Raw genomic sequence first — 25,421 nt, 5'->3', positions numbered from 1 at the left:
GGAAGGGGCTGCAAATGCCCGGGTTTGGCTTTATTCCTCTAGCTCCGGGGAGAGGAGGAGGAGGATGCCCTGGGAGCTCGTTCAGGGCAGGGATGACTCTGAGCGCCCCAGCCCGGCTCTCCTGACAGCCGTGTCCCGCCAGGGCGGTCACCGGGCGGTAACCCACATCCCGGCCCGGCTCCAGCGCGGCTCCCGGAGCGCTCCGGCCCGGCTGTGCGGGGCCCTACCGCCCCCTCCCGCCCGCGCCGGGCTCGGGGCTGCTCTGCTCCGCTCTCCCCTCCGCGGGGTCACTCGTGCTGCACGACTGCCTTTGGCCCTGATTTATTTATAGGTATACTCATCAAACATGCAGCCTTGTGGAGGCTGTGCGCACCGAAATCGCTGCCTCGAGCGCTCCAGGCCAGCCCGAGGGGACCGTGCCAGGCTGCCGTGGCACTGGGGACATCCTCCCCCACACCAGGGATGTCAGGCAGCCCTGCAGCATCACCAGCAAATTTGGTGCTCCCGTTGCCATCCCTGCCCTGCCGAGGCCAGCCCTGCTGTCCCTCCGTGCCAGGGAGCGCAGCTGGTGCCACAGCTGAGCCCAGAGCCCTCTGCACACTGCTGCCACCGCGTGAAGATGCTCCAGCACCAGGACAGCTGCTCCAAGGGGGTCCCCAAGGTTTGCTCTGAGCCCCCTCAGGAAGAGGAGCAGGTGACCCTGCTGTGGGTTGGTGAACCCCAAACGTTGGTGGTGGCTCAGGGGGATCCGGGCAGGCCCTTGGGACAGGGGAGGAAACATAAATAATTTCTTCCACAGGTGTAGTGTAATTTGCATATGCAAATATCCCTGGGCTTCCCTTGAGCCTGCCCAGCCTGCAAGATCGCCCCGTGCTACTTTCCCAGCCCGGCAGGGCAGAGGACCCTCAAATCCCCCTCACACACCCCAAATCCCCACCACGACATGTCCTGACCAAAGAAACGCCAGCACAGCTCAGCCCCATTGATGCCAGAGGCAGCCTGGCCCTGCAGTGCTGGGTGGGGCACACCAGGGGCCGGGGGAGCCTTTGGGGACCCCCCGAGGAGCTGTCACAGTGTTAGGGGGCTGGGAACCCCACCTGAGGAGCTGTCACAGTGTTGGGGGGCTGGGAACCCCCCTGAGGAGCTGCCCACCTTACAGGGCTGTCACAGCCTGGGGACACTGGGAAATGCCACCCCGGGTGTGTCACAGCCCTGGGACATCAGGAAAGCCCCCCTGGGTCGGTCACAGCCGGGGGACACTGGGAAAGGCCTCCCTGCCGGGCTCAGGAGCCTCCTGCCCCACCTGCTCCCAGGCTGAGCCGGGTCAGGAGCAGCTCCAGCTCCCCCAGCACGCCCGGGGCTCTGGGGAAGGGCTGGGATGCCCCTGGGCCCAGGGGGGCTCTCATTAGTGGGAATAAGAGAGAAAAAGCAGCAGAATTGGACGCTGAGCACAAGGAAGGGGAGGTCGAGGTAATTCATTATCCCAGCCTCGCTCAGCCTATTAAACCCCCCCATCCCCTCGGAGTGGGGTCCTGCCCTGCACAGGGCAGATGGGAGCCCCCCAAGCCACCCCCAGGCGCTTCACGGTCAATTAGAGGCGAGGGGAGCAGGGACAGGGGTTAAAGATTACACCAAGGGCCGGGCGGGGACACAGCGGGGGCCCCTCTGCTCATCTATATCATAGACACTAATTTGGTTTAATTTACTTCAAAGGCTTTCCTGGGGGCTGTGGCGCACGCCGGCTTGGGATCTATTCCTCCCAAAAGAGGTTTGAAAGGGGCAGGGGCCTTTCTCTTGAAAGCAGCGCAGGGACAGAGCTTTGAGGTTTGATTTTCCTTTTTTAATTTTTTTTTTTTTTTTTTTTACAAGGGCTGCCTCCAAAGGCAGATAAGAGGGAGCCCTGGGAAATGACAGCTGAAAAAGTGGATATGAAAGGAGACATGACCGACAAAGACTGTAATGAAGCAGTCAAAGGACTTTAAAATAAACCTCTCCCCACCCAGCGCCTGCAGAGAGCAATAAAACCATCCTGCAAAGTGCCAGCCAAAGATTCCCCCCAGGAAAACTCACCCTTGGGGAAAGCTAAATGTGTTGAATTATCCCCCAGGAAGCAAATAAACCAGGGACAACACGGAGCTTTTATCCTTTCATCAGCCTGGGGGAAGTGCCTTGTTCATGCTGGGAGCTTAGGGAGGCTGGAAAGGCAGGAACAGCCTCGGCGGTGGGGTGGGGGCAGAGAGGATGGATCCAGAGCTCAGCCAGGACCCCAGGGTGGGAGCAGAGAGGATGGATCCAGAGCTCAGCCAGGATCCCAGGGTGGGAGCAGAGAGGATGGATCCAGAGCTCAGCCAGGACCCCGGGGTGGGAGCAGAGAGGATGGATCCAGAGCTCAGCCAGGATCCCAGGGTGGGAGCAGAGAGGATGGATCCAGAGCTCAGCCAGGACCCCGGGGCTGGAGAAGAGGATGGATCCCAGGGCTGGAGTAAAGGATGGATCCCAGGGCTGGAGCAGAGGATGGATCCAGGGCTGGAGCAGCTCTGCCGCTGGGGTCTCACCTGAGCGGGCAGAGGGAATCCTTTTGCCCAGGCTCGGCTGCTGCAGCCCGGCTGGGGCCGAGCCGTGTCCTGCCCATATCCGGGTCCCGTATCCCATATCCCGGGTCCGTATCCCATATCCCGGGTCCCTCGGGCCAGGGCTCGGTCCCGCACAGCTCGGCCCGGCTCCCGGAGCTCTCTCGGTGCGCGGGCCGGGGCCGCCCCCGCCCGGCCGGAGCCGCAGCTGTGTCCGGGCACCCACGGCTCCAATTCCCACCGTAATTTTTCAATTTACAAGGCAGTAAAAGAAAGGGGGAGAGGAGATTTGCTCAGCGCATTTTCCAGCAGTATTTACTGCTGAGAACGCCGCAAAAGCCATTTAAACAATTGCTTTTATGACACAACACACATTAAAGAAACTTCCCTAATATTTTTTTCACCCCTCTGCCGTTCAGTGCCGCGCTGCTGCTGTTGTGTTCTGCTCGCTGCTTTATGGGCTGTTCGGATTTTAATTGGGCTGTAGCCCCAGGGAGCGCTGAAATTCGGAGACTCGTTTAGCTCTGAGTGCTCACAGCTGATCGGGCAGGAAGGCTGCTCCTGCCCTGATGCCGCCGTGACTCCGGGGCTGCTCCAGCCGTGGGGAGCGCAGCGCACGGGGAGGGGATGGACCCCAAACTGGGCTGGCGGTGCCACATCCCTGTGCAGAGGAACTGGGGAGGGGATGAACCCCAAACTGGGCTGGTGGTGCCACATCCCTGTGCAGAGGAACTGGGGAGGGGATGAACCCCAAACTGGGCTGGCAGTGCCCACATCCCGTCTGTGTGTGTCCCCAAGCCCGTGTTTGTCCCCCGGCCCGGCGGGGCTCGGGGTCCCGCGGCCGCCGCTCCCCCCGCAGCCACCGGAGGGCGCCCGCGCTCCGCGCTCGGCCGGGACCGACGGGAACGGGCTGGGAAATAACGGGGGGATAATGGGGGAATAATGGGGGAATAACGGGGGAATAATAACGGGGAATAACAGGGAAATAACGAAGGGAAAAATGGGAAAATAACGGGAAAATAACGGGAAAATAACGGGGGGAATAACAGGGAAATAATGGAGAAATAACGGGAAATAACAGGGGGAATAACGGGGGATAACAGGGAAATTACAGGGAAATAACGGGGGAAATAACAGGGAAATAATGAGGGATAACGGGGGGATAACGGGGGGATAATGGGGGGATAATGGGGGAAAGGGGCAAAGGAGGTGCCAAAGCACCCTGGTGCAGGGGTCACCCAGCAGCTCCTGTCCCCACCGAGCTGAGCTGTGTGTTTGCAGCCCAGGTGGACAGCCAGGGAAACAGGATGGGCTTCGAGGTCCCTTCCAACACAAATCACTCTGTGATTCCATGATGCCATGGGATGGCTGTGCAAGCAGGCTGGTGGAGCAGAGTCCACCTCTAAACCCCCAAAACCCCAACAAGCAGAAGCACCTGAGTTATTCTGACTTTTATTTCATTGCTTCTTAGTCCACACAGTCGGTATAAAATCAGAAAAGCAAAGCAAAAAAAAAAAAAAAAAAAAAAAAAAAAAAAAAAGTAGAACCCCAAAAAACCCTAAGATTAATCGAAAAAGCAACAGTGTCTGGAGTCCTCAGAGGCAGCCCGGGGTCTGTGCTGGTGCCTGTTCCATTCATGGCCAGACTCGTTGCTGACAGACAGAGGACTCACATCTCGCTCCTGTGCCAGAGCCCCACGGGCTCCAGCCAGAGCTGCTTCTGATCCTCTGCACCACGGAGGGGAAAAAGGAATCTTGGTTATAAATGCTTTATTAAAAATAATAGTAAGAGCAAATCTAAGTACAAAAGCAGTTATAGCTCATTTATATTACACAGAATTATTTCTCATTTCTAGCTTGGTTGTTTACCTCAAGGTCGTTAACTGAATTTCCAGTGACTAAGGTTAAATGGCGTAGCAGGGCAAGGAATGGTAAATAGATAGCACCATTTCATACATCTGGTATTGGATTTCAGGGACAGACTGGGCTGGCTGCCTTCTCGGGGCAGTTTAGCTCCATGGCAAGGGCAGAGCACGTTCCAGGCTGGGAGCAGCAGCTCCCAGAGCTCGGCACAGCCCAGCCCCGGCAGCCGAGCGAGGGAGGACGGCCCGGGCTGGATTGCAGCTCGGCCTAAGTGATTTAAAAGCCCAAATTCCCAGCGGGTGTGGCGGCAAGGCAGTGGGACTTAGGCACATAAGTCATTTAGGCACTTGGGGCAATCAAAGCCTTTGCTCCGAAATCCTTCAAACCTTTTGGAAGCGTCTCCCGTCAGATCTGGACATGCCCTGTGGATCACAGCGTGTGGCAGGAGCAGGGCCCAGCCCTCCGGCTGCAGAACCAGGCGTGGCTGATCCACGCCAGCCCAAAACCAGAGCTGGGGGCTCTGACGGGCTGGGACAGGGCAGGAGAGTTCAGCTCAAAGAGGATTTTGCACGAGAGAAAAATCACTGCGCTCTTGTTACACTGTTAGGAGTGAGAGGTCCTTAGGCACTTGCTTTAGGCTTTAAAACAGCGCATGGTCAACAGAAGCAAACAAGACTATGTACATATATGTAAAAAGTGTTATAAATAGGTTTTTTAAACCATAGATACTATATACATCTTCAATTAACAAGGAACCCTTTGAGTGTTTCCTCTGGGGGTCGGTTGGGTTTGGTTTGGATGGGAGGGTTTATTCCTTTTTTTTTTGTTTTTTGATTTTTTGGTTAATTTTCTTTTCCGTTTTCTCGTCTATGCTCCCCCGCCTCCGTCTGCTGCGGGGACGTCGCGAGTGCCCCGGTCACGCGGGGCGCGTCCCGCGGCGTCACTCGCGCTTCCGCAGGATGACGTAGACGATGCCGCTGGCCAGGGCCAGGGGGAAGGCCAGCCACGCCAGGATGTAGGCGAAGCCGTAGGAGGTGTTTTCCGAGGCTTGGTGCCAGTCCGTGTGCCTCACTGTGAAGATGGCAGCGCCACTCATCACACACAGCCCTGCGGGGGAGCACAGGGACAGTGAGTGACGGCACAGGGACAGTGAGTGACGGCACAGGGACAGTCAGCGACGGCACGGGGACAGTGAGTGATGGCACAGGGACAGTCAGTGACGGCACGGGGACAGTCAGTGATGGCACAGGGACAGTCAACGATGTCACGGGGACAGTCAGTGATGGCACGGGGACAGTCAGTGATGGCACAGGGACAGTCAGTGATGGCACAGGGGACAGTCAGTGATGGCACGGGGACAGTCAGTGACGGCACGGGGACAGTCAGCGATGGCACGGGGACAGTCAGTGATGGCACAGGGACAGTCAGTGATGGCACAGGGGACAGTCAGTGACGGCACGGGGACAGTCAGTGATGGCACGGGGACAGTCAGCGATGGCAGAGGGACAGTCAGTGATGGCACAGGGACAGTCTGTGATGGCACAGGGACAGTCAGTGACGGCACGGGGACAGTCAGTGATGGCACAGGGACAGTCAGTGATGGCACCGGCCAGTCCCTGCTGGGACCCCGAGTCACACAGGACAGCAGCCAGCAGCAGCACGGGAGCTGGCTTTGCTCTGCCCCCCTGGATCCCCCTGTCCCTGGGAGTTTCGGGAGCGGGTGCTGTGATGTCTCTGCCATGCTCAGCAAGCAAAGCCAGAGGCTCTGGAGCAGACAAAGCTGGAGCATCACCTGGGCTAAGCCATCCCTCAGGCAGACCAGGGATGCTGCTCCAGACCAACCCTGCTCCCCTGGTGAAACCCTGGCCTGAGCCACCTCCCTGCAGTGCTGCAGGAGGGCAGACACAGAGCTGGGCCTTCAAAGCCAGGACTCTGTACCACCTCTCTAGGTGATAAAAACCCAGCTGGGCCTCAGGATACTCTGGCTGTGATCCCCCATCCTTCACAGCTGCACCAGGAGCTCAACTGCAAACCCCATTCCCAGCAAACCCTGTTCCCTGAAAACCCTGCTCCCCACAAACCCTGTTCCCCAAAAACCCTGTTCCCTGAAAACCCTGGTCCCTGAAAACCTTGTGTCCCTGAAAACCCTGCTCCCTGAAAACCCTGGTCCCCACAAACCCTGTTCCCTGAAAACCCTGCTCCCCACAAACCCTGTTCCCTGAAAACCCTGCTCCCCACAAACCTTGCTCCTTGAAACCCCAGCTCCCTGCAGACCCTTCCGTGCCCATGGCTCATCCCTCCTGCCCAGCCAGGGCCCGTGGGGGTCCCCGGGGTGCCCAGCCCCGGTGGGCAGCGTTGAAGCGTTGTTGCCAACGCCCCATCAGGGGTGGGCACCGCCCGGAGCTCACACAAAGCCACCTCTATTCCCGCCCCAAACAAGCTCTTTGAGTCAATCCCTGTAGTTCCATTATCCAGCCGTGGGGCTGTTGTTGGAGCCGAGTTCCAAATCCCCTGCCCGGCCCTCAGGACCACCTACATTTCAGCACGGTGATATTTGAGCTGTAATTCCACTTGACACTGCTCCTTTGTTCAGGGAAAGTGCACAAGTGGGAATTCACTTCGTGAAGGCGCCGCTGGAGCCGTTTCCATTCTGCAAGCACGGGATCCAACTCCCACTGCCCGGGCAGGCACAGAGAGCACAGCCATTGTCTGGGGCACAGGGCACGGGCGTGTGGCCACCCGCTCACCTCCAGAGCGCCACATACAGCGGCCATTGTCTGCCCAGGGCCTTGGCTGGCCAGAGGTGATGGCTGTGACTGCTCTTCTGGGGCACCTGCCCTGCTCTGGGCAGGGAGGCCCAGCTGCAGCCAGCTGCAAGCAGTAATGCACCCACCACCCCTGCAGGGCCTGCCTTCGGGAGCCTTGCAACCCCCTGCTCTCCGCCTCTGACAGTGAGGGCTCACCAGCACCACTCAGGAGAGAGAAGCCTTCTGCTCTCAGGTCTATTAGAGAAGCTCTCACAGAGCTAATTGCAGGTAATTGCATTATTAATGCCCATTTTCCCTCCTTGGCTCCGTGGCTCTAAGGGGTTTCCATGCATCTCTTTTTCCAGAGATGGTGAACTGATCTGAACTCAGCACTGTGGCCAAGCAGATCCACTCATCACGGAATTCATGCCAATAAAGCTCAGCTCTGGATTGTGCCAGGGTTTGGGAAGGCCAGTTGCTTAGAGCATGCCCAGAAAGTTTAAAGTCTAAGCTCAGTGAATGAGTTTTTCCGCTGATAAAATAGCAGGACCTCGGGTGGTTCTAGTTTAACTTCTGAAGCTCCAGGAAAGAATCAGTCTCCTGCCCAGACACTTTGTCCTAATGCAGCCAGGACCTCGAAGCACCATTACATTTTTTAGCTTGAACTCTTGAAAATCCTCTCCACTGGTTTTATACATGGAAACATAAACAGAGCCAGTGGCTTTACTGCATCAGAACCTGGTGAACTGCAGCCTAGGACGTGATCCCTGGCTCCTTTCCAGCCCTGAGTTCTCAAAGAGTTAAAAATAGCAGCTGACAGTCCAAGTCAGAGCTCACCCTGCAGCTCCAGGGCTCTGTGCTCATGGGGAAAGCACCGGCCCCCTCATGGCAAGTTTATAAATAATCACCAAGCCCTCTTTTGCCAAAACAGGATTGTCACAACTTTCCCCACCCCACCAGCAGCTGTGGAAGCCTCACCCAGCCTGCTGAAGGCTCCCAGAGCCAGCAGAGCCACCCTGGACACCCAACATCCCAGCCTGGGGAGCAGGCAGAGCTCTCCTTCCAGCACCCCTGTGATCTACTGCCCCAGCTGTGCCCCAGTGCTCTGGCACCCTGTCCCTCCAGAGCCCCCCTGGCTGGGGCAGAAACCCTCCTGCACCTTCCCTGTGCAAGGGCACAAGAGCCTGGAGGCACAACGGCCCATCCCAGGATCCCATCCTCAACACCCCCAAACTATTCATCCCCTTCCCTTCCCTTCCCTTCCCTTCCCTTCCCTTCCCTTCCCTTCCCGAGGTGCCCCAGGAGCTGTTCCCCCCTCCAGGCCCCCCTGCCCGCGGTGGCACTGGTGCCAGAGGCAGGTGGCAGTGCCACCCCCAGCCCCTCACCCGCCAGGATCTGGAACACTCCGGTGATGTAGAAGCGGCCGCCCTTGGTGAGCGTGAAGAGCTGGCAGAAGAACAGGAACAGCGACAGCACGCTGAAGATGACGGAGAGGATCATCATGGCCTGGACAGACTGCAGCCATTCTGGAGACAGACGGACACACAGACACCTCAGCGCGGGCACGTGCAGCCCCTGCTGTGCCCGTGGCCTTGCCACCAGCCCAGCCTGGCTCCCGCGGGCTTTGGGGGCAGCTGGGGGCTGTGCCCCGACTCTGAGACCCCCAGCCACGGGCACGCTGCTCCGGGATTTCACGGATCAGCTGCTGGAATGCCACGGATCACAGGCCTGGGCACTGCCTCGGGAGCGTTTGCCACAAAGCAGAGCAGAGACAAAACCCTGACCTGCAAAGGGCAGACAGAGCCTTTCCCCCAGCTCGGTGCCGGCCCTGGCTGCTGGGCTGTGCTGCAAACACCAAAGCCACGAGCACCAAGCTCTGGCACACCAGAGCCCAGCCCTGGCTGCTGGGTGCCCCAGGAGCTGTTCCCCCCTCCAGGCCCCCCTGCCCGCGGTGGCACTGGTGCCAGAGGCAGGTGGCAGTGCCACCCCCAGCCCCTCACCCGCCAGGATCTGGAACACTCCGGTGATGTAGAAGCGGCCGCCCTTGGTGAGCGTGAAGAGCTGGCAGAAGAACAGGAACAGCGACAGCACGCTGAAGATGACGGAGAGGATCATCATGGCCTGGACAGACTGCAGCCATTCTGGGGACAGACGGACACACAGACACCTCAGCGCGGGCACGTGCAGCCCCTGCTGTGCCCATGGCCTTGCCACCAGCCCAGCCTGGCTCCCGCGGGCTTTGGGGGCAGCTGGGGGCTGTGCCCCAGCTCTGAGACCCCCAGCACGGGCACGCTGCTCCGGGATTTCACGGATCAGCTGCTGGAATGCCACGGATCACAGGCCTGGGCACTGCCTCGGGAGCGTTTGCCACAAAGCAGAGCAGAGACAAAACCCTGACCTGCAAAGGGCAGACAGAGCCTTTCCCCCAGCTCGGTGCCGGCCCTGGCTGCTGGGCTGTGCTGCAAACACCAAAGCCACGAGCACCAAGCTCTGGCACACCAGAGCCCAGCCCTGGCTGCTGGGATGTGCTGCAAACACCAAAGCCACGAGCACCAAGCTCTGGCACACCGCGCTGGCCGAGCTCCGAGGGCAAGTAAACACACGGGAAGCAGAACACCCTCTGCCCCTGTGGAGCTGAGCCCTTTGGAAGTCCTCCCCAGCTGCCAAGCACAGCTGTGTCCCAGAGCAGACCAGTTAAACCAGCCCGTGTGAGTCACTGCTCAGCTATTTCCAGGCTTAGTGGGTGTGTAAACCCCACGTAACAAAAATATAAATAAACAAGCAAAATGCAGCTCCATGCCGTGAGCTGCTGCAGCTTGGCAGAAAGAGGCAGTGCTCACAGATACCTCTGCCTTCCCCTTCCCTTGGAGGGTTTGAAATCAAAATGCAGGACTCAGTGCAGGTAAACTGAGGCACAAGCCACCCAGTGAAAGGCAGAAAAACCCTGCTTGGGGCTGGATCCCCAGATGGGAAGGGGCAGCACTGAAGCCTCAGACTCAGCCCCGTGTTCCTGCCACACTTTTACTCCCACCAATTTCAGTCCTCTGCCTGTGGAATAGGCTCCCTGCAGCAAATGGCTGAAGTGGAAAAACTTCCAAACAAAGCTCCCAAACAAAGCTGCCCTTCAGCTCAGCCACCTCCAACCTGGGAGCAGCACACGGGGCCATCAGGGCTGCCCAGGGCAAGGTCTGCCCCACAGAAGTGACCCCACGTCCCCCCAGAATCCCTGTGAGCCCCCCTTGGGGAGGGGGTTTGGACCGAGGATGAGGCACAGCCAGCCTTCAGCGGGGGTGGCAGTGGTGACCCGTGGCACTGCCAGCAAACCCACGGCTGCAGGAACATCCCGTGCCACCCAGGCACGTCCGTGTCTGCCTTTGGAGCAGGATTTCTACCCCTGGCCTCCGCCTCTTGTCTCGGGATGATCAGGCAAAGGAGCAGACGCAGCCCCTGCTCCCAAAGCTCTGGAAGCACCCAGAGCAGCTCCTGCTCCTCAGAGCCAGCCTGGTCCTTCCCCTCCCTGTCACAGCTCCCACTTCCAGCTGCTGCCCTTCCCTCACTCCAGCGCACCCGGCTCTGTGCAGCGGCTGCTGCTTGCAGGAAATCCCAGGGTGGATTTCACTGCAATGAGCACCCACAATGTCCAGTGGAATTCCCCCATCTCAGGTAGCCGGGCAGGGAAATCCCCCCTGCCTCAGCCCCACCTGCCCCTTCAGCTCTGGGAATGGGATGAGGCAGCTCCAGCACCACCAACATCATCCTAAATCCTTGCTCAGATCCCACCTCCAGGTGGCTGGAGGATGTGTAGTGCTGAGCTGACCTCCCTCCATCCCTCAGCACACACAGGGCTCCCATCCCATCCCCTCCCCTCCCGGCTCGGGAAACTGAGCTCTCCTCTCACCCCTTCCCAGCTCCGGGCACGGCTGAGCCGGAGCCAAGCCCTGCAGGGACCAGAAAGCCAAGGACCAGAAAGCCAAGGACCAGAAAGCCAAGCCCTTTGTGATGCAAAGGCCACGGGATCCGGCCGAGAGGAGCCTTTCTGCTGCGAGGTGGATGCTCCCACTGCTGGTTATTTTAGGAGAGGGCTGTCTAGACGGAAAGCTGAGCTGAGCTGAGCTGCCCTTTAATTGCATCCGCCTCCCCTGCCCGGTTTTTGGTTCTGAATGCAAATGATTTACAGAGGCTTTGCAAATCCCATTGTAATAAAGAGCCGTGTCAGAGGCACAGAAAGGCAGCGTGAGGGGGGAGCCCACCGTGGCCAGAGGGCTTGGGCAGCCAGCCTGGGAGCAGGGAAATCAGGAGGTGATCCCACAGGCCAGAGCTCTGAGCTCACATCCAGCCTGTGCTGACTTTTGCTGCCCTCCTTTGTGAAAACAAAGGGCAGGATCCCAGCCCAGGGCTGAGAGCGAGTTCCAGAGCTCCATGAACTCCACAGCAGCTGCCCACAGGCTCCAGCTGGATTAGGACAGCTAATTGCCTGTAATACATTTAAAAACACCCCTAGAACGGCAGGCAGGGTTTCTACCTGCTCAGCCCCACGTGCCTTTAACCCTTTGCTGTTGGTGCCACGTCCAGCCCTCGGGATCCCAAACACAGCAAGTTTCCCAGAGCTGCAGCTGAGCTGTCAGCACTGTTTACTCCCAGGCTGTTATTTGTGGTTTCCCCTGGGCAGCAGGCTGGTTATCCCATTTTTTCCCCTGCATCTCTTCAGCTCTGTGTTTATATCTTTGTTCTTCAGGAGGAAGGAGGAAAGGAAGCAGCGTGGAAAGGACAGATAACACCCTGCACGCCGCTTCCGGAGCAGACCCCGTGGCTTACAGCCCTGTCAGCAGCCAGACACAAAGCAAGACGTTCTTACAAAACAAATTTGAGTTTTCCTTTAAAATTTTCCTTTCCTGATGTGCTCACAGCACCACTTACAACAGCAGGGAGAAGACTTCAGCCCTGGCAAGATAAAGACCATGTTTCACTGCCCTAAAATCCAGCAGGAAAGAAAGGAACCCAGAGCAGGAATTGCAGCTGAGTCTCCCAGAGAGACAGCAGCCAGCCCAGCCCCTGGCAGCAGAGCCCCAGCGCTGCTTGCAGGGTGGTTTTGTGCCCTGACAGCACTGACAGGGCAGGGGAAACGTGCCCTTGGCCAGGAGCAGAGGCCTCGAAGGACAGGCATTGCCCCCAGGGTTTAATTCACACCCCCCACGCCCTCTTTGGCCCCAGCCAAGGAGGAAAAACAAAGTGCACACTGAAGACACTTATTGGAGCACTCAGCTGATCCACTGCTGTAAGAGCTCCCTAAAGGAGTGCTGGGCATTAAAAACCCCTCTGTGCTGGGGTCTGCAGCTGATGGGAACGTGCTGCAGATGGAGTTTTCCCTTTGCCAAGTGTGTACACTCTGTACATTTCAAAAGCAACCACTTCTGGGGAAGAAAACATCCATTAAGGAGGTAACTGTAGCACATAACACAGCTGAAGCTGGAGGGAGGGAAATTCACATCCCCAGCTGTAAAAGCTGCTGCTCCCATGCTGCAAGTTAAATTTCAGCAGGGTCAGGAACAGCACGGGTGCAAAGGCACCAGCCCAGGAAAAGCCAGGTTTTCTGAGCAGAGTTTTTCCAGGGCACACTCTCAGGTGTCACAGCTGGACCAAGATCCTGAGCCCAGCTCACATCCTCCCCTCTGAAGAGGCCAGGTTGCAGCAGAAGGCTGGGACTTGCAATGGTTTTGATATTCAAACAGCCCCAAGAGGCTTGGAAAAGGGTGAACTGGAGAAGCAGCAACACCAGCTCAGCTGCAGCACTCTGGGCTGCCCTTCAGGCAGAGCCCCCAGGGCCAGAAAAGCTCCAGTGCCTTTGGGGCTGCCCTGCCCTGCCCTGCCCTGCCCCTCTGCCCAGGGCTGCAGGGACAGCTCTCCTCCAGGGACAGCTCTCCTGTCCTGCTGGGGACACTTCTGCAGGGACAGCTCTCCTGTCCAGCTGAGGACACTTCTGTCCTGCTGGGACAATTCTCATGTTCTGCAGGGACAGCTCTCCTGCCCTGCTGGGACACTTCTGCAGGGACAGCTCTCCTGTCCTCCAGGGACAGCTCTCCTGCCCTGCAGGTGACAGTTTTCCTGCTGGGACCCCTCTCCTGCTCTGCAGGACCCCTCTCCTGCCCTGCAGGACCTCTCCTCCCGTGTGCCCAGCTGGGCACGGCGCTGTCCCCGGGAAGCTCCAGGGCAATCCCATCCAGGGCAGCCCTGTCCTGCTGTGGCCCTGCCAGACATTCCCGCTGCTCCCTTCCAGTGCTCCCACCTCCATGCCCTGGGAGCCACCCCGCTGTGCTGGATCCGGGATTCCTGGAAATCCCAGGGGCAAAGGGGGCTCTAAAGAGCTCCCAGGCTGTTGGTGGAGGGTGAGCAGGAGGGAGCCCTGGGGCTGCAGGGAGGCAGGGACTGAACACAGCGCCCCGAGTCCTCCAAGGCCTCCTGCTCCTCTCCTGAGCTCCTTCAGATGGAGATGAACCCCTCAAACCTCTCAAATCTTCTCCTCTCCTCCTTTCCTCTCGGCTCTCCTCCCTCTCCTTCTCCTTGAAGCTCCATCCAAGAAGTCCACGGGGCCAGGCCGTGCAGAGCTCCCCAGAGCTGCCACGCTCCAACATCCCACGGCAGCTCACATCCTGCAGAGGCGCTCCCGAGGCAGCTGGGGCAGCAGAAAGCTGCTGGCACCACGAAAAACTCCTTCCAACAGCTCCACAAAGCCCAAGGCAGCTCCTTTCCCTCGTCGTGGCAGCTCTGACCTCCTGCTGGCCTGTGCTGAGGGGCAGATCCATCGCTCCGTGCCCAGATCCTCCAAGGCTCCAGGGATGGCCAGTCCAGGCAGCAGGAGTGGGCAGCAGTGTGCCTTGGCCCACGAGCCTGGGGCAGGTCACTCACCCTGAGCCCACAGGGACATCCCAGGGGCTCACCAATGCCAAAAAATGCAGGTTGAAGGGTTTTCCAGCAGCACATTCTGGAGGGGACACCCCCAGCCTTTCTTCTGGTTTGACAGCCATCCTTTGGCCACATGCTGCCTTCTTCTCCCATTCCTCTGTGGGCCAGAACACAAATTTGGCAGGGAAGGCTGCCTGAGCCCCCCTCCCACAGAAAAAATGGGAGCCAAAGACATCTGGAGCAGCTGAGAAAAAACCAGCTCCCAACCTCTCCTTATCAGATGCTCTTCCTAAGAAGAGCAAGCAACAATAAAAAATTGGTTTTAAGCAGAGGAAATCCCTTTCCTATTGAAGGCAAGAAAGTTATGGGACAAACTCATCTGAAATATAAAATATTCCCTTGGAATAGGAGATTTTTAGATTTTAGGAGTAAATTCTTTACCCAGAAGGAGGTGAGGCCCTGGCACAGGGTGCCCAGAGCAGCTGTGGCTGCCCCTGGATCCCTGGCAGTGCCCAAGGCCAGGCTGAACACTGGGGCTGGAGCACCTGGGACAGTGGGAGATGTCCCTGCCATGGCAGGGGTGGATCTGGCTGATATTTCAGCTCCCTCCCAACCCAAACCATCTGGGATCCTATGGATGCCCCTCAGGTGATTCCAGAACACCAAGGGATGAGTTTCAGTGCCCCAGGCTGGCAGAGGGGGTTCAGCCCTGCCCGAGTTAAGGCAGTATCACCCATTATTAACAACGTTAATGAAATCTGCTCTGGGCAGCCAGCTGGGCTTTGCTTGTGGCCACCACATCAGCAAAGCAGCGTGGGCACCACAGCGCCCTGGCACTCAGTGATCGGGCACTTCCCAAGGTGTAGGGGTTCCTTTTCCCTTTAACACAGCCCCAAACCAGCAGCCTGCCTGTGGACGAGCCAGCCACGGGAGAAGCTGTGAGAAGCCAAGAGGAGAAACATCTCCTGCTGCTGTAGAAGTGTGGGGGATCCCCATGGACGGCCCCCTTCCAGCACTCCCACCACAACCAGAGCAGAACGCGGCAGAAAAGTCTTCCTTCCTGCACAGAGCATCCAGCTGAGGGAAGAAAAGGCCATTTTTGGAGGAAAAAGCATGGCAGCCTGGAGGTCTGGGCTGGGATCTCCTGCAGAGCACTTGCCGGGCCCGGCTGGCACGCGGCCCTGCCGACCCACAGGCCGCACTCCGGGCCGAATTCCTCAGATAAGTCCTTTCCAGGAATGTCTGACAGCGCAAACCAAGCAAAGATTGCAACATTTTTTCCATAGTTCTCGGCCTCTTGAAGAAAAAAAAAAGCATTATCTAACAGCAGATGCAAAAATCAAAGCGACGAGCGGGCGTTGTGCACGGGAGGGAGCGGGAACGCGCCCGTGGCTCCGGCTGGGATGGCCCAGCCCGCGCACTCTGCCAGGGAGCTGGGAGCTGGGAGCTCAGCCCACCCACCCGCCGTGCCCAGGGGCTGCTGAAGTGCTGTGTGCCCAGCCCTGGCGCTGCCCCATCCCCAGGAGGCTCTGCAGGGTGAGGAGCACAGCCCTGAGCCTGCCCAGGGCAAACCAGAGCAAGTCCTGCTGGCATCCACAGCAGGGTCACTAAGGAAAGGTGTGACAGGACAGGCGAGGCTCAGCTGAGACCAAGGGGGCACCACAGCATCACCACTCCCCAAAATCCCCACCCGTGATGAGCACAGGTGACCCTGCACCGTCTAATTCCCAAATTCCACTCACTGAGTCCCACTGCCTTCTGAAAAGAGAAGAAATAACCACACCCCAGAGGCCACCGTGATGGCCAGAGCAAAACCTGCCCTCCATGTGAAGACTGGAAGTTGTGCCAAAATTCCCAAGGAGGATTCCTTGCTGTTCCCCAGAGCAAGGGCCCTCCAGGATTAACCATTCATTACCATCCTGGGCACAGGGAAATGAATTCTTATGGCTCTCTGGAGCTCACAGCTTCTGTTCTGAGAGCTGACACCAAGGATGGTGTGTGGTATTTGTATGGGATGGTTCCTAATTTTGAAAATAAGCAGATTCCTAGGAGAGGGGGTGAGGATGAGGAAGGAGCCTCGCAGGGGGCTCTGCCACAGTGTCCTTGCCCTGTGACCTCAGTGCTGCTCCAGAGCGTGGCTGACAGCAGCTCCTGCAGCAGGGACAGGGAGGGAGGACCTGCTGGAAAGGAGACCACGTGGCATCCTTGTTGTTTTTACAAACAGACCTGAAAGGCCCTACATAAGCCCAGGAAATATCCTTTGATCTCATGTTCTTAGAGCAGCGGTGGGCTCTGGAGCCTGCATCCAGGGTCCCACAAGATGAAGGCAGGACCTCAGCAGCACTGCTCCCACACCCTGGCTGCAGGGGAATGGGGCACAAGCTTTGTCCAAGCAAAACCTCCTGGTCCTGGTGCCAGAGCAGAGCCTTTGGGTAAGTGAGAGCTGTCAGAGAGCATAGTGAACTTCTGCTCACAGAGCAGCTCACTGGGGCACTTTATCCCGGAATCCCAGACTGGTTTGGGTTGGAAGGGACGTTACAGATGGACTCATCCCGCCCCACCCGCCACTGCGTCAGGGCTGTCACCCCAACTCAGCTGCATTTAACAGGATCAGCGCTGCTATCGTCCCTTTAATGATGAAAAATCAGCGCTGGAAAGGCTGCAGAGGCTCTGGGAACGGGCAGAGGACACTCCCAGCCCACGGCAGGACCGCCGGGTGTGCAGAAACCACCCAAGCCCCGTTGGGACAGGGCCCCCTCAGCCCTGCCAGCCCCGGCAGAGCGTCCTGTAAACATCCAGAACCAGCGGGGCGGGCTTGAAAAGCCAAAGATTTGGGGAGGCTTTAGAGGCTCCGGGGCTGCCGGGCGCAAGCGCTGCCTTTCATGCCAATCGGGGGCTCAGCAGTTTCACAGCTCGCATGACTGGCGCTGGAGCGGGGCTGCCGACGCTGCAAGAGCCCCCGGCTGCAAGAGCCCCCGGCTGCAAGAGCCCCCATCTGTAAGAGCCCCCATCTGTAAGAGCCCCCATCTGTAAGAGCCCCCGGCTGAAAGAGCCCCCGGCTGAAAGAGCCCCCGGCTGAAAGAGCCCCCAGCCCCGGGCTCCGCGCCCGGGACGCGAGCCAGCCGCTCCCGCTGGCCCCGACACCAGCAGGAGTCAGCAGAGACCTGCGCTGGGCGGGGAGCGCCAGGGAAACCAGGGCTGGGGACAGCGGCGACAGCGCGGGGACACGGCAGGGCATCGCCTCCCCACGGGGTAACGCGAGTGGTGCGCTCCCAAGGACGGGGGCTCTGATGGAGTCTCCAAAAACCCTGTCACAACCTCCCGGCACCGAGGGACTCTCCGGGAGCACGGAATGCTCCCCGTGTGGCCGTGCCCCCTCCCCAGGCCCGCACGGCATCGCTGTGCTCCTGCCCCGGCACGGTGTGCCCGTGTCCCCGCGACGGCGCTGGGACTCACGGCTGCTGTCACTGGGGCTTGCACTGGGACAATCTCTTCTCCCAGGAAAGCACAAGCCAGGCTAACAAAACAAATGCTGGCCCCAGCACCACTGGCATTAGCTCTATCTTCCAGGGAAACTGAGGCACGGGCTCGCCCAAATCTCTGACATGGATTTTGTGTCCCTGGTGCCACTGGTCACCCTGGGAACTGCGTGTCTCAGCACTGTCCTCCCCTGCTGACCTCAGCAAACCGTTCAGGGGTGATGTCACCCAGTGAGACATCAGCCTTCACCCAGCTGGGCCCCGCGGTGGCCGTGCAGGGGCAGGGCATGCAGGGCACAGCCCCCACAGCCCCCAGAGCCCAGCCCAGGGCCAGGGCTGTGCCCAAACCCCAGCCTGTGCCAGCGCAAAACCAGGACAGGTCTCCAGGGGTGTGCTCAGGGCCCCGTGTGCATCCTTCAAACCCCTCACGAGCAGAGCAAGAGGGAGCTGCTCCAAAAAGAGCCACAGAGCCTCCAGCAGGGTGACAAGGCGCAGTGGCCTGTCACAGGAAGGAACACCTTGTGTTTGTGAATTCCAGAAGATAAACGTGCTAATAACAGGAGACCCCCCCAAAAGGACACACGCCAGGGCAGCTGAGCGTGCCACCCTGCCCTGGCTGCCAGGGGCTGCCCCTCAGCCCGCGGCAGAGCCGTGGCCAGCAGGTCTAGTCCTGGTCCTAAGCCCCGTCACAGCTTCAGGGACTGGGAGGGGACCGAGAGCAATCCCCCCCTGCCGGGCCAGCCCCGTGTCCCCACACCGGGACACAGCAGAGCACGGCAGGCAAGGGGATGGGGAAAGGAAAATCCGAGGAGGAATCCTAAACAACCCGGGTGGCAAATCCCTCTTGATTCCATAGGTGCCAGGGGGAGAACGAAGGCGGCAGAGGGAGCAGCCCTGATCTCGGAGGGCAGCCCCGATCCCAGGGCACAGCCCTGACCCATGGGGGCACAGCCCTAATCCCAGAGGACAGCTCTGATCCCAGGGCACAGCCCCGATCCCAGGGCACAGCTCCGATCCCGGGGGCACAGCCCCGATCCCAGGGCACAGCTCCGATCCCGGGGGCACAGCCCCGATCCCGGGGGGCACTCACCGTTGGAGGAGGATGCCAGGCACTGGAAGGGGCTGCCGGAGGTGCAGTTCTGCCACAGGTCTGCCGCGTGCTCGCCGTTCACCAGCCATTGCTGCGGGACAGACACAGCCCGTGAGCAGGAGAGCCCCCCCGGCCGTGTCCCCCCGGGCTCCGGCACCGAGCAGCCGCAGCCCGCGCCTGCCCGCCCGCCAGGCGCTCCCAGGGACACGCTTTTCCGTCGAGAGGGGTTTGGAAAGTCAGTGCCGGTATTTGCTTTTAGCCGCTTTAGCCCCGCGGCGCAGGAACAGAAGCTCTTTATGCGCTCTAAGCGCGGAGAGAGTCCCGCGGGGCCGCGCTTCCCTCCCCGGGCCTCGCCCGCTGCCTGGCCGGGATATTTGAATGCTTCCACGTGATTCCTAACGGCTCGGAAGATTTTTGTAACGTTTTCCGTGACTGTTACCACAAAAAGAAAAAAAAAAAGAAAAAGAAAAAAAGAAAAAAATAACCGGGAAAGAAGCCCCTGGTGAAGCAAGCTTGGAAGCCACCAGCTCCACAGAACTGCCCCAAAGCCAACTGCGGCCTCTCCCGAGCAGCTGACGTGTTCGCTGGGCTGCAGCCCGGGACAGTGCTGGGAAGCCTCGGTGCTGCATCCAGCCCTCGGTGCTGCCGCTGCTCACACAGATCCAGCCTTGGAAGCTGGGTTAGGAAAAAGAGGCAGTGCCTTATTCCCAGCCCCAGAGGAGGAGAGCTGGGCAGGGGGAGTCAGTGCCCAGCCAGCCCCGTGCAGGGGCTCTGCTCGGCCTGCCTGCTCGGGTCCTGGAGCTCAGTAGCAGGTGGAGCTCCCTCGCGAAAGGAGAGAGCAGCATCACCCCAAAGGAGGGGATTTGGGGTGCTCCGAGGCTGCTCCTCGATGTGAAGCAGCCTGGGGAGGATGAGGAGATGGTTTCCAACAGCCCTTGTGTCTCTGTACCACTCTGTTCTGTGGATGCCCTGAGCACCACCACAGAACACAGCCAAGCGTCCCACCAGCTTCCCCTGAGAGCACAAACCCCCAAATCCCCAAATCCCACCGTTACTGAGACCAGCACCCAGCCAGTAAAGGCTTCCTGCTAACAGCCGGGCTGTAGAACCAGCCACAAACAGAAATAACCCGTCCTGCTCCTGCCACGCCGCGGCCGTGGGGGGCGGGAGCCCGGGGCGGGGGTCCGTACTCACACTGACGATGGTGGACACGAAGAGCAGCACCAGCACGGTGACGTGCAGCACGATGATCCCCAGCAGCAGCAGCAGCATCTTGGCGGCGGTGGAGGGCAGAGCTGCAGCGGGACAGGGGTGATGCTGAGTGCGTGTGTCTGTCTGTCCGGGGGACAGTAGGAACGCTCCGCTCTGCCCCGCCCGGCGAGGGGGATGCTGCTGGGGCAGTTCCTGGCGCTCGGGTTCTCTTCGCGGGCCCCGCCGACGGAGAGGGGTCCGAGCGCTCTGCCCGCTCCCCGATATCCCCCGGGGGCCCCTCGAGACCTTCCCCCGAGCGTGCTCTCCCTGTGCCACCCAGGGGGCTCCTCCCAGTCCCCTCCCCGGGGACCTTCAAAGGGGGGCGGTCCCCACGGGGCGCCCCCGGCCCCTCTCCCCGAGAGGGCTCCGCTGCCCCTCTCCCAAGGGAACGCGCTCCCGGCCCCGCCCGGCGGGAGGGCTCGGGCTCGGCTCATCGCACCCGAGGGGCCGCCCCGCTCCGCTCCGGGGCAAAGGCGGGCGGGGGTGCCTTGCCCACCCACCCATGGGAGCAGTGTGGGTGATTCTGCCGGCCCCCAGCCCAGGGGGAATTTTACCGGGCTCATCTGCCCTGGCGACCCCCGGAGAGAGGGCAGGGGGCGGGGAGCAGGGGGCGTCAGCCCCTGCCCCTTCCAGCGCACTGGGCTGCCAGGGCTCCTCTTCTCCGGGGCTGTCCTCAGCCCATCTCCCCTCGGCTCCCCCGGCAGAGGGTCTCCTGGACCTTCTCCCGAGCTGGGGGGACCTTCCCCAGCCCGTCTCCCCCTCGGTGGAGAGGGGAGGGGGCTGCCCTGACCCCTCTCTCCCTTGGAGAGCCCCCAGAGCGGGGGTGCTGCTCCCCCCCCTCGACTGCGGCCCCCGGCGGGTCTCCCCAGCCCGAGTTCCCGGCTGCGGCCGTTCCCCGGCGCTCCGTACTCACATCGCGGCGGAGCGGAGCGCGCTGGCGGCGGCGGAGCGGGCGCGGAGCGGAGCGGGCGGCGGCGCTGTCAAGTTTCCCCTTTAACCGGGGCCACCGCCCCGTTTGCGTCTGCGGCTCGGGGAGGGCTCAGCAGCCGCCCGCCGCCCTCCTATAAACGGGGCAGCGCCCGGCCCCGGCCCTGCCGCCTCCCCCGGGAGCCGCGCGCGGAGCCGCTGCCTTCCCGGGACGCGGCTCCTGCCCCACAGCGAGGGGATTGAGGGGGCAGGAGAGGAGCAGCCCGTTCTCCCGAGCCCCCGCTGCCAGGCGGCCCTGCAGCGAGGCGGGGGGAGCTGCCGTGCCCCGCTCTCCGAGCCCCCCCGTGGGCGCGGCAGCCCCGGGCGGTGCGGGCAGGACCGGCCGGGCCCGGGGGACAGAGCTCTGCACATCGGGGTCCCCTCGCCCAGCCCTGGGGGGTTGTGCAGCCCCGGACGGGATCCATGGCACAGGGTTTGGGGAACGAGCGTCTGGCTGAGCTGAAGGGATTCAGCGCTTGGAGTCGACCTTTTTCAGCACTCGAGAGCCAAATTGGGCAGAACTGAGAAACTTTTCACTAAACTATGTGATTTTCCACAGCTCTGGAGAACACTCAGAGTTAGGGCTGTCCTGCCTGGAGAAGGCTCCAGAGAGAGCTCAGAGCCCTTCCAGTACCTGAAGGGGCTCTGGGAGAGCTGGAGAGGGACTGGGGACAAGGGATGGAGGGACAGGACATAGGGAATGGCTCCCACTGCCAGAGGGAAGGGTTAGGTGGGATACTGAGCAGAAATTGTTCCCTGTGAGGGAGGGCAGGCCCTGGCACAGGGTGCCCAGAGCAGCTGTGGCTGCCCCTGGATCCCTGGCAGTGCCCAAGGCCAGGCTGGACACTGGGGCTGGGAGCACCTGGGAAGTGAGAGGTGTCCCTGCCATGGCAGGGGTGGCACTGGGTGGGCTCTGAGGTCCCTTCCAAGCCAAACCATTCTGGGATCCTGTGACCCAGGTGCTCGGGAGGGAAGGGGTGGCTGTGCTGCCGCCCTCGCTCATTCCTCGAGCACAGCCAATGTGTTCAAACAACCCCCCCACACACAGAGCGCAGCCCCAGCTCCCGAATAACCTCGCCAGGAGACCTGCACTCTCCTGCGCCTTCACAGCACTCCCCATCGCTCCCCTCTCCCCGCAGCAGCTCCCGCATTGTTGCACAAACGAGGGAACTCGGCATCCAGCCACCGGCACTGTAAATCTTGGGAGAGGGAGCTGGGGAAGCGTGCTTGGCTCCTCTCTCCTGGCAAGCAGAGGCGTGTTCCCGCAGCACGGGCTCCTCGCTCACGGAAGGGGTCCCGGCACAGGCAGCGGCCCCCGAGCACCCGACCGGCTCGGGGGAGAGGCAGCGGCTGAAACGAGATTCCAAAGGATGCGATTTCCCTTCCCCTCCGAGAAATCCCGCCAGTTCCTCTGCTGCTGCCGTCCCTGTGCAGCCCGTGACGCCTGTCGGTGCTATCCGGAGGGCTGGAACATCTGCGCCACCATCAGAACATTCCTGGCTAACGAGGCTGAGGGGGGCTGTCCTGGGCCCGGTGCCTGAAGGAGCCCCCGCGCTCGGGGCTGAGAGAGAAAGGTCCTGGAAAGGTCCTGTCCCCAGGGCTGCCATCCAGACCATTCTCTGACCTGGGTTTGCGGGTCTGAGGTCTCGGCTGCTATTTCTGCACAGAACATCCAGACTGCTCCCTGGGAGGAGCGGGATCACGGCGGGGGAGGCACGGGGAGGCTGGGGGTCACAGACAGCTCCCGAGCCCCTCCGTGAGCGTGGGACAGCAAACCCACCCCAGCTCCGCGTCTGGAAAAGGTGCCAAAAGCAGCTTCTTAGGCGTGGGGAGAAATATCTGAAAGTCAAACCAGGGAAAAGAGCAGTCTGTGGGTAACAAAGGCAGTTTTGGCTGAGAGCCGTGGGTTGGAAACGGTGGAGAAAGCCCAGAGAGAAGAGCACATCACTAAAAATCACTCCCTGCTCCTTGGACACTTCTTTTGGGAAGGTGCACTGTTCAAACCTGGCCAAAACTGTTCTGGCCAGGCAGGGATGGACTGAAAGGGATCGAATGCTCATTTAGCTGTGGCATCGACTGACCCAGCACTTCAGGGCTCTGCTCATCCCTTTCCTCGGGCTAGGTGGACGAAATCCCTCTCAAGACAAACCCTTTCCAACTACACAAAAAGGCAGCATTTCCTCTGTATGTCTTTGTGAGGATGAACTCGTTTAACCCCACATTTTGCTCTCTCATCACAATTTTAGGGACTCGCTTCCTGTTCCCTACCCTGGTGATTAAGACCATTCCCGAGGAGGGTTTGAAATGCAAAGGGCAGGGGCCGAAAGCTGCGCTGCCATCAGCAAACCCCTCCTGCTGTTCCTTGCTGGGAGCTGGGGAGGGAACGAGGAGGGGAAAATCCTGTTTTCAAACGACTGTGCCACCAGGAAAAGGAGGAGAGCAAGATATGGTTTGACTGCACTTTGTGCCAGATCTACAGTGCTCCCTCAAAGAACACACATGCAGATCTGTATATATACATATATATATACACACAAATACATTTACACCGGTGGACTGGGTATTGGAAAAAAATATTTCAACCAGGAAAAAACATAAAGGGAGACTTTATGTTCATCAAACTTCAATAACAAAGGGTCTAATGTATCTTGGAGGCATTGACTTATTTTTCCTGATTTGTTTTCTACCAATTCAGGAAGAATTTATAAAATACTTCAGTCCTGTCTGCATTCATGTCCCCAAACCAAATTCATCCAGCTTTTTGCTTTCCACTCCAAACCAGTGTCAGCACTGCTGAAATCACAGGAGAAAATCCCACTGCCTTCAAGGAAACCAACATTTACCCACTGACCCCAAAACCCTCCAAAAATCAACTTTTGCTCCCCAGCTGGGACTGGGAACATCCTCAGATTCCTTCTGAGCAGCTGCTTCGTGCTCCTGTCCTGCCAGCACAGAGCAGGCCCTACGGAGGGCACAGCTCTAAAGCAGCTTTGAGTTTCTTTTGCCCAGAGTGCTGAGTTTTACACCTTTGGCTGCAGCAGTGCCAGGGTGGCCCCTTTCTCTGTCCCCTGCGGGGTCCCCAGCATGGTCACTGCTGCCCCCAGGATCCTGCTGAGGGACACGGCAGCAGCTCCGAGAGAGCTTGGACAAGAGCATGTGAAACAAATCCATTGGGGGATATTAAACCCAAGGACAGCCCCGGCAGCTCAGGAAGTCCTTGGGATGCTGAGTGCTGGAAGCTGGGAAAGTGGGCTGGGAGAGTCTCACAGAGCTTCCCTCTGCTGCTTTTATCTCAGCATCTCCTGTTGGCTCTGGCAGGGGCTGCACCAGAGGCTGCGCTTTGGTCTGAGCCAGCACGAGCATTTCTGTGATCCTACACTGCCCAAATGTTCCTTTAGCATTTTGCCAAAGTTTTCTCCCTTTTTTTCCATAATAGCAATGAGTTTAGGGCTGGTTTTTTTTCTGACTGCTGATGCTGTTTGGGGAATTCTCTCTCCCCTGAGCACAATAATCTGCACTAGTTATGCAATACATTGTTAACATGGGTTTTGGCAAGCTTTGGTTTCACCCAAATTCGTATCAGACCCTTCCAGGACATTCAATGATTTTTGTTTTCTTAAACAACAAAACCTCCTTTCTCAGAACTTTCTTGCTAGCCCTGCCTGGAGTGTTCACCTGGATCCTGCACTGACACAAAGCAACAGTGTCCTGGGTTTATTAATTTATTGTCTCTCCTCCAGTCAGTAAACAATTAATTTACACACCCAGCTCTGCAGCAGTGATGCAAATGGAATGATGCAGAAGGGTGGGAATATGGCTGTAAGATGCAAAGGAATTTCCACAGAGTAACTTTCTCAGCGGCTTGGCTGATAGAGGAGCAATAAACCAGCAATAAATAGCAATAAAAGCAGACATGTCGTTCTCGTGGAGAAAGGAGCCATCCCCTCAGCAGAGAAAGGCGGATGATGGGCCTGGGCTGTGATTTAGAAATGATCTCTGAAAGGAAATCATTTAATGGCACGGCAGCAAAGGCATCTCAGCCATCAGCAGGAGGAGGCAGGGCTGTTTTTTCATCTCCCAGCACATCAAAGGCTGCTCAAATCCCAAAGCCAGCCCTGCAGGGATTAAGTGGAGCAGCTTCACTCAGCAGCAGCTCTGTCATGGAAAGCAAATCCCTCCCTGAGCAGGAGAGCCTCGTGTTCACTGGAACTGCACCCAAACCCGTCCCTGGAGCCCCATCTGACAGGGGACTGTGGCAGGGGGAAGAAGAAGACTCACACTGGAGCACACGTAGGATGCCCTGACCAAAGTGTCTGGGGGACATCAGAAGGAGTAACATCAGTACTGTCAACTTATGGAAAACTGGCGTGGAGAGAACGAAACCCCAGAGGGAGCTGGGAATTCTCTAACGTCTGGGAAATTGCTGCAGGAAAGTGGAAAGTATTTGTGAAAGAAATTAGAGGAGCTGAAGCTGAAATTCCTCTGGTCATGGCTCAAACAGAGGAAAGAAACTCTTTGGCAGTGCTGTGGAAAGGAGCATGGAGAGGCCAGGACAG

General features: G+C 59.2%; 1 protein-coding gene across 2 annotated transcripts; it reads right to left on the bottom strand.

The window, feature by feature from the left end:
* Positions 1-4,006: 4,006 nt before the first annotated feature.
* On the bottom strand, positions 4,007-20,940 carry PMP22 (peripheral myelin protein 22). Of its 2 annotated transcripts, XM_041468625.1 has the most exons (5): positions 20,813-20,940; positions 19,843-19,943; positions 18,649-18,739; positions 9,180-9,320; positions 4,007-5,539 (listed from the first exon to the last, which is right to left on the bottom strand). In XM_041468625.1, exons 2-5 carry the CDS (start codon positions 19,918-19,920, stop codon positions 5,373-5,375), a joined length of 477 nt encoding a protein of 158 aa, XP_041324559.1. In that variant the 5' UTR covers positions 19,921-19,943; positions 20,813-20,940; the 3' UTR covers positions 4,007-5,372. The 2 variants fall into 2 exon arrangements, with proteins under 2 accessions (XP_041324559.1, XP_041324560.1); XM_041468626.1 differs by lacking the exon at positions 20,813-20,940 and having other exon boundaries at positions 19,843-20,230.
* Between the last annotated feature and the right edge of the window lie 4,481 nt (positions 20,941-25,421).

The sequence above is a fragment of the Pyrgilauda ruficollis genome, unplaced genomic scaffold (genome assembly GCF_017590135.1).
Source record: "Pyrgilauda ruficollis isolate IOZ18807 unplaced genomic scaffold, ASM1759013v1 scaffold222, whole genome shotgun sequence".
In the NCBI taxonomy this organism is placed as follows: Eukaryota; Metazoa; Chordata; class Aves; order Passeriformes; family Passeridae; genus Pyrgilauda; species Pyrgilauda ruficollis.
Note: the sequence above shows the minus strand (reverse complement) of the source record. Positions and strands in the feature narration are given on the sequence as shown.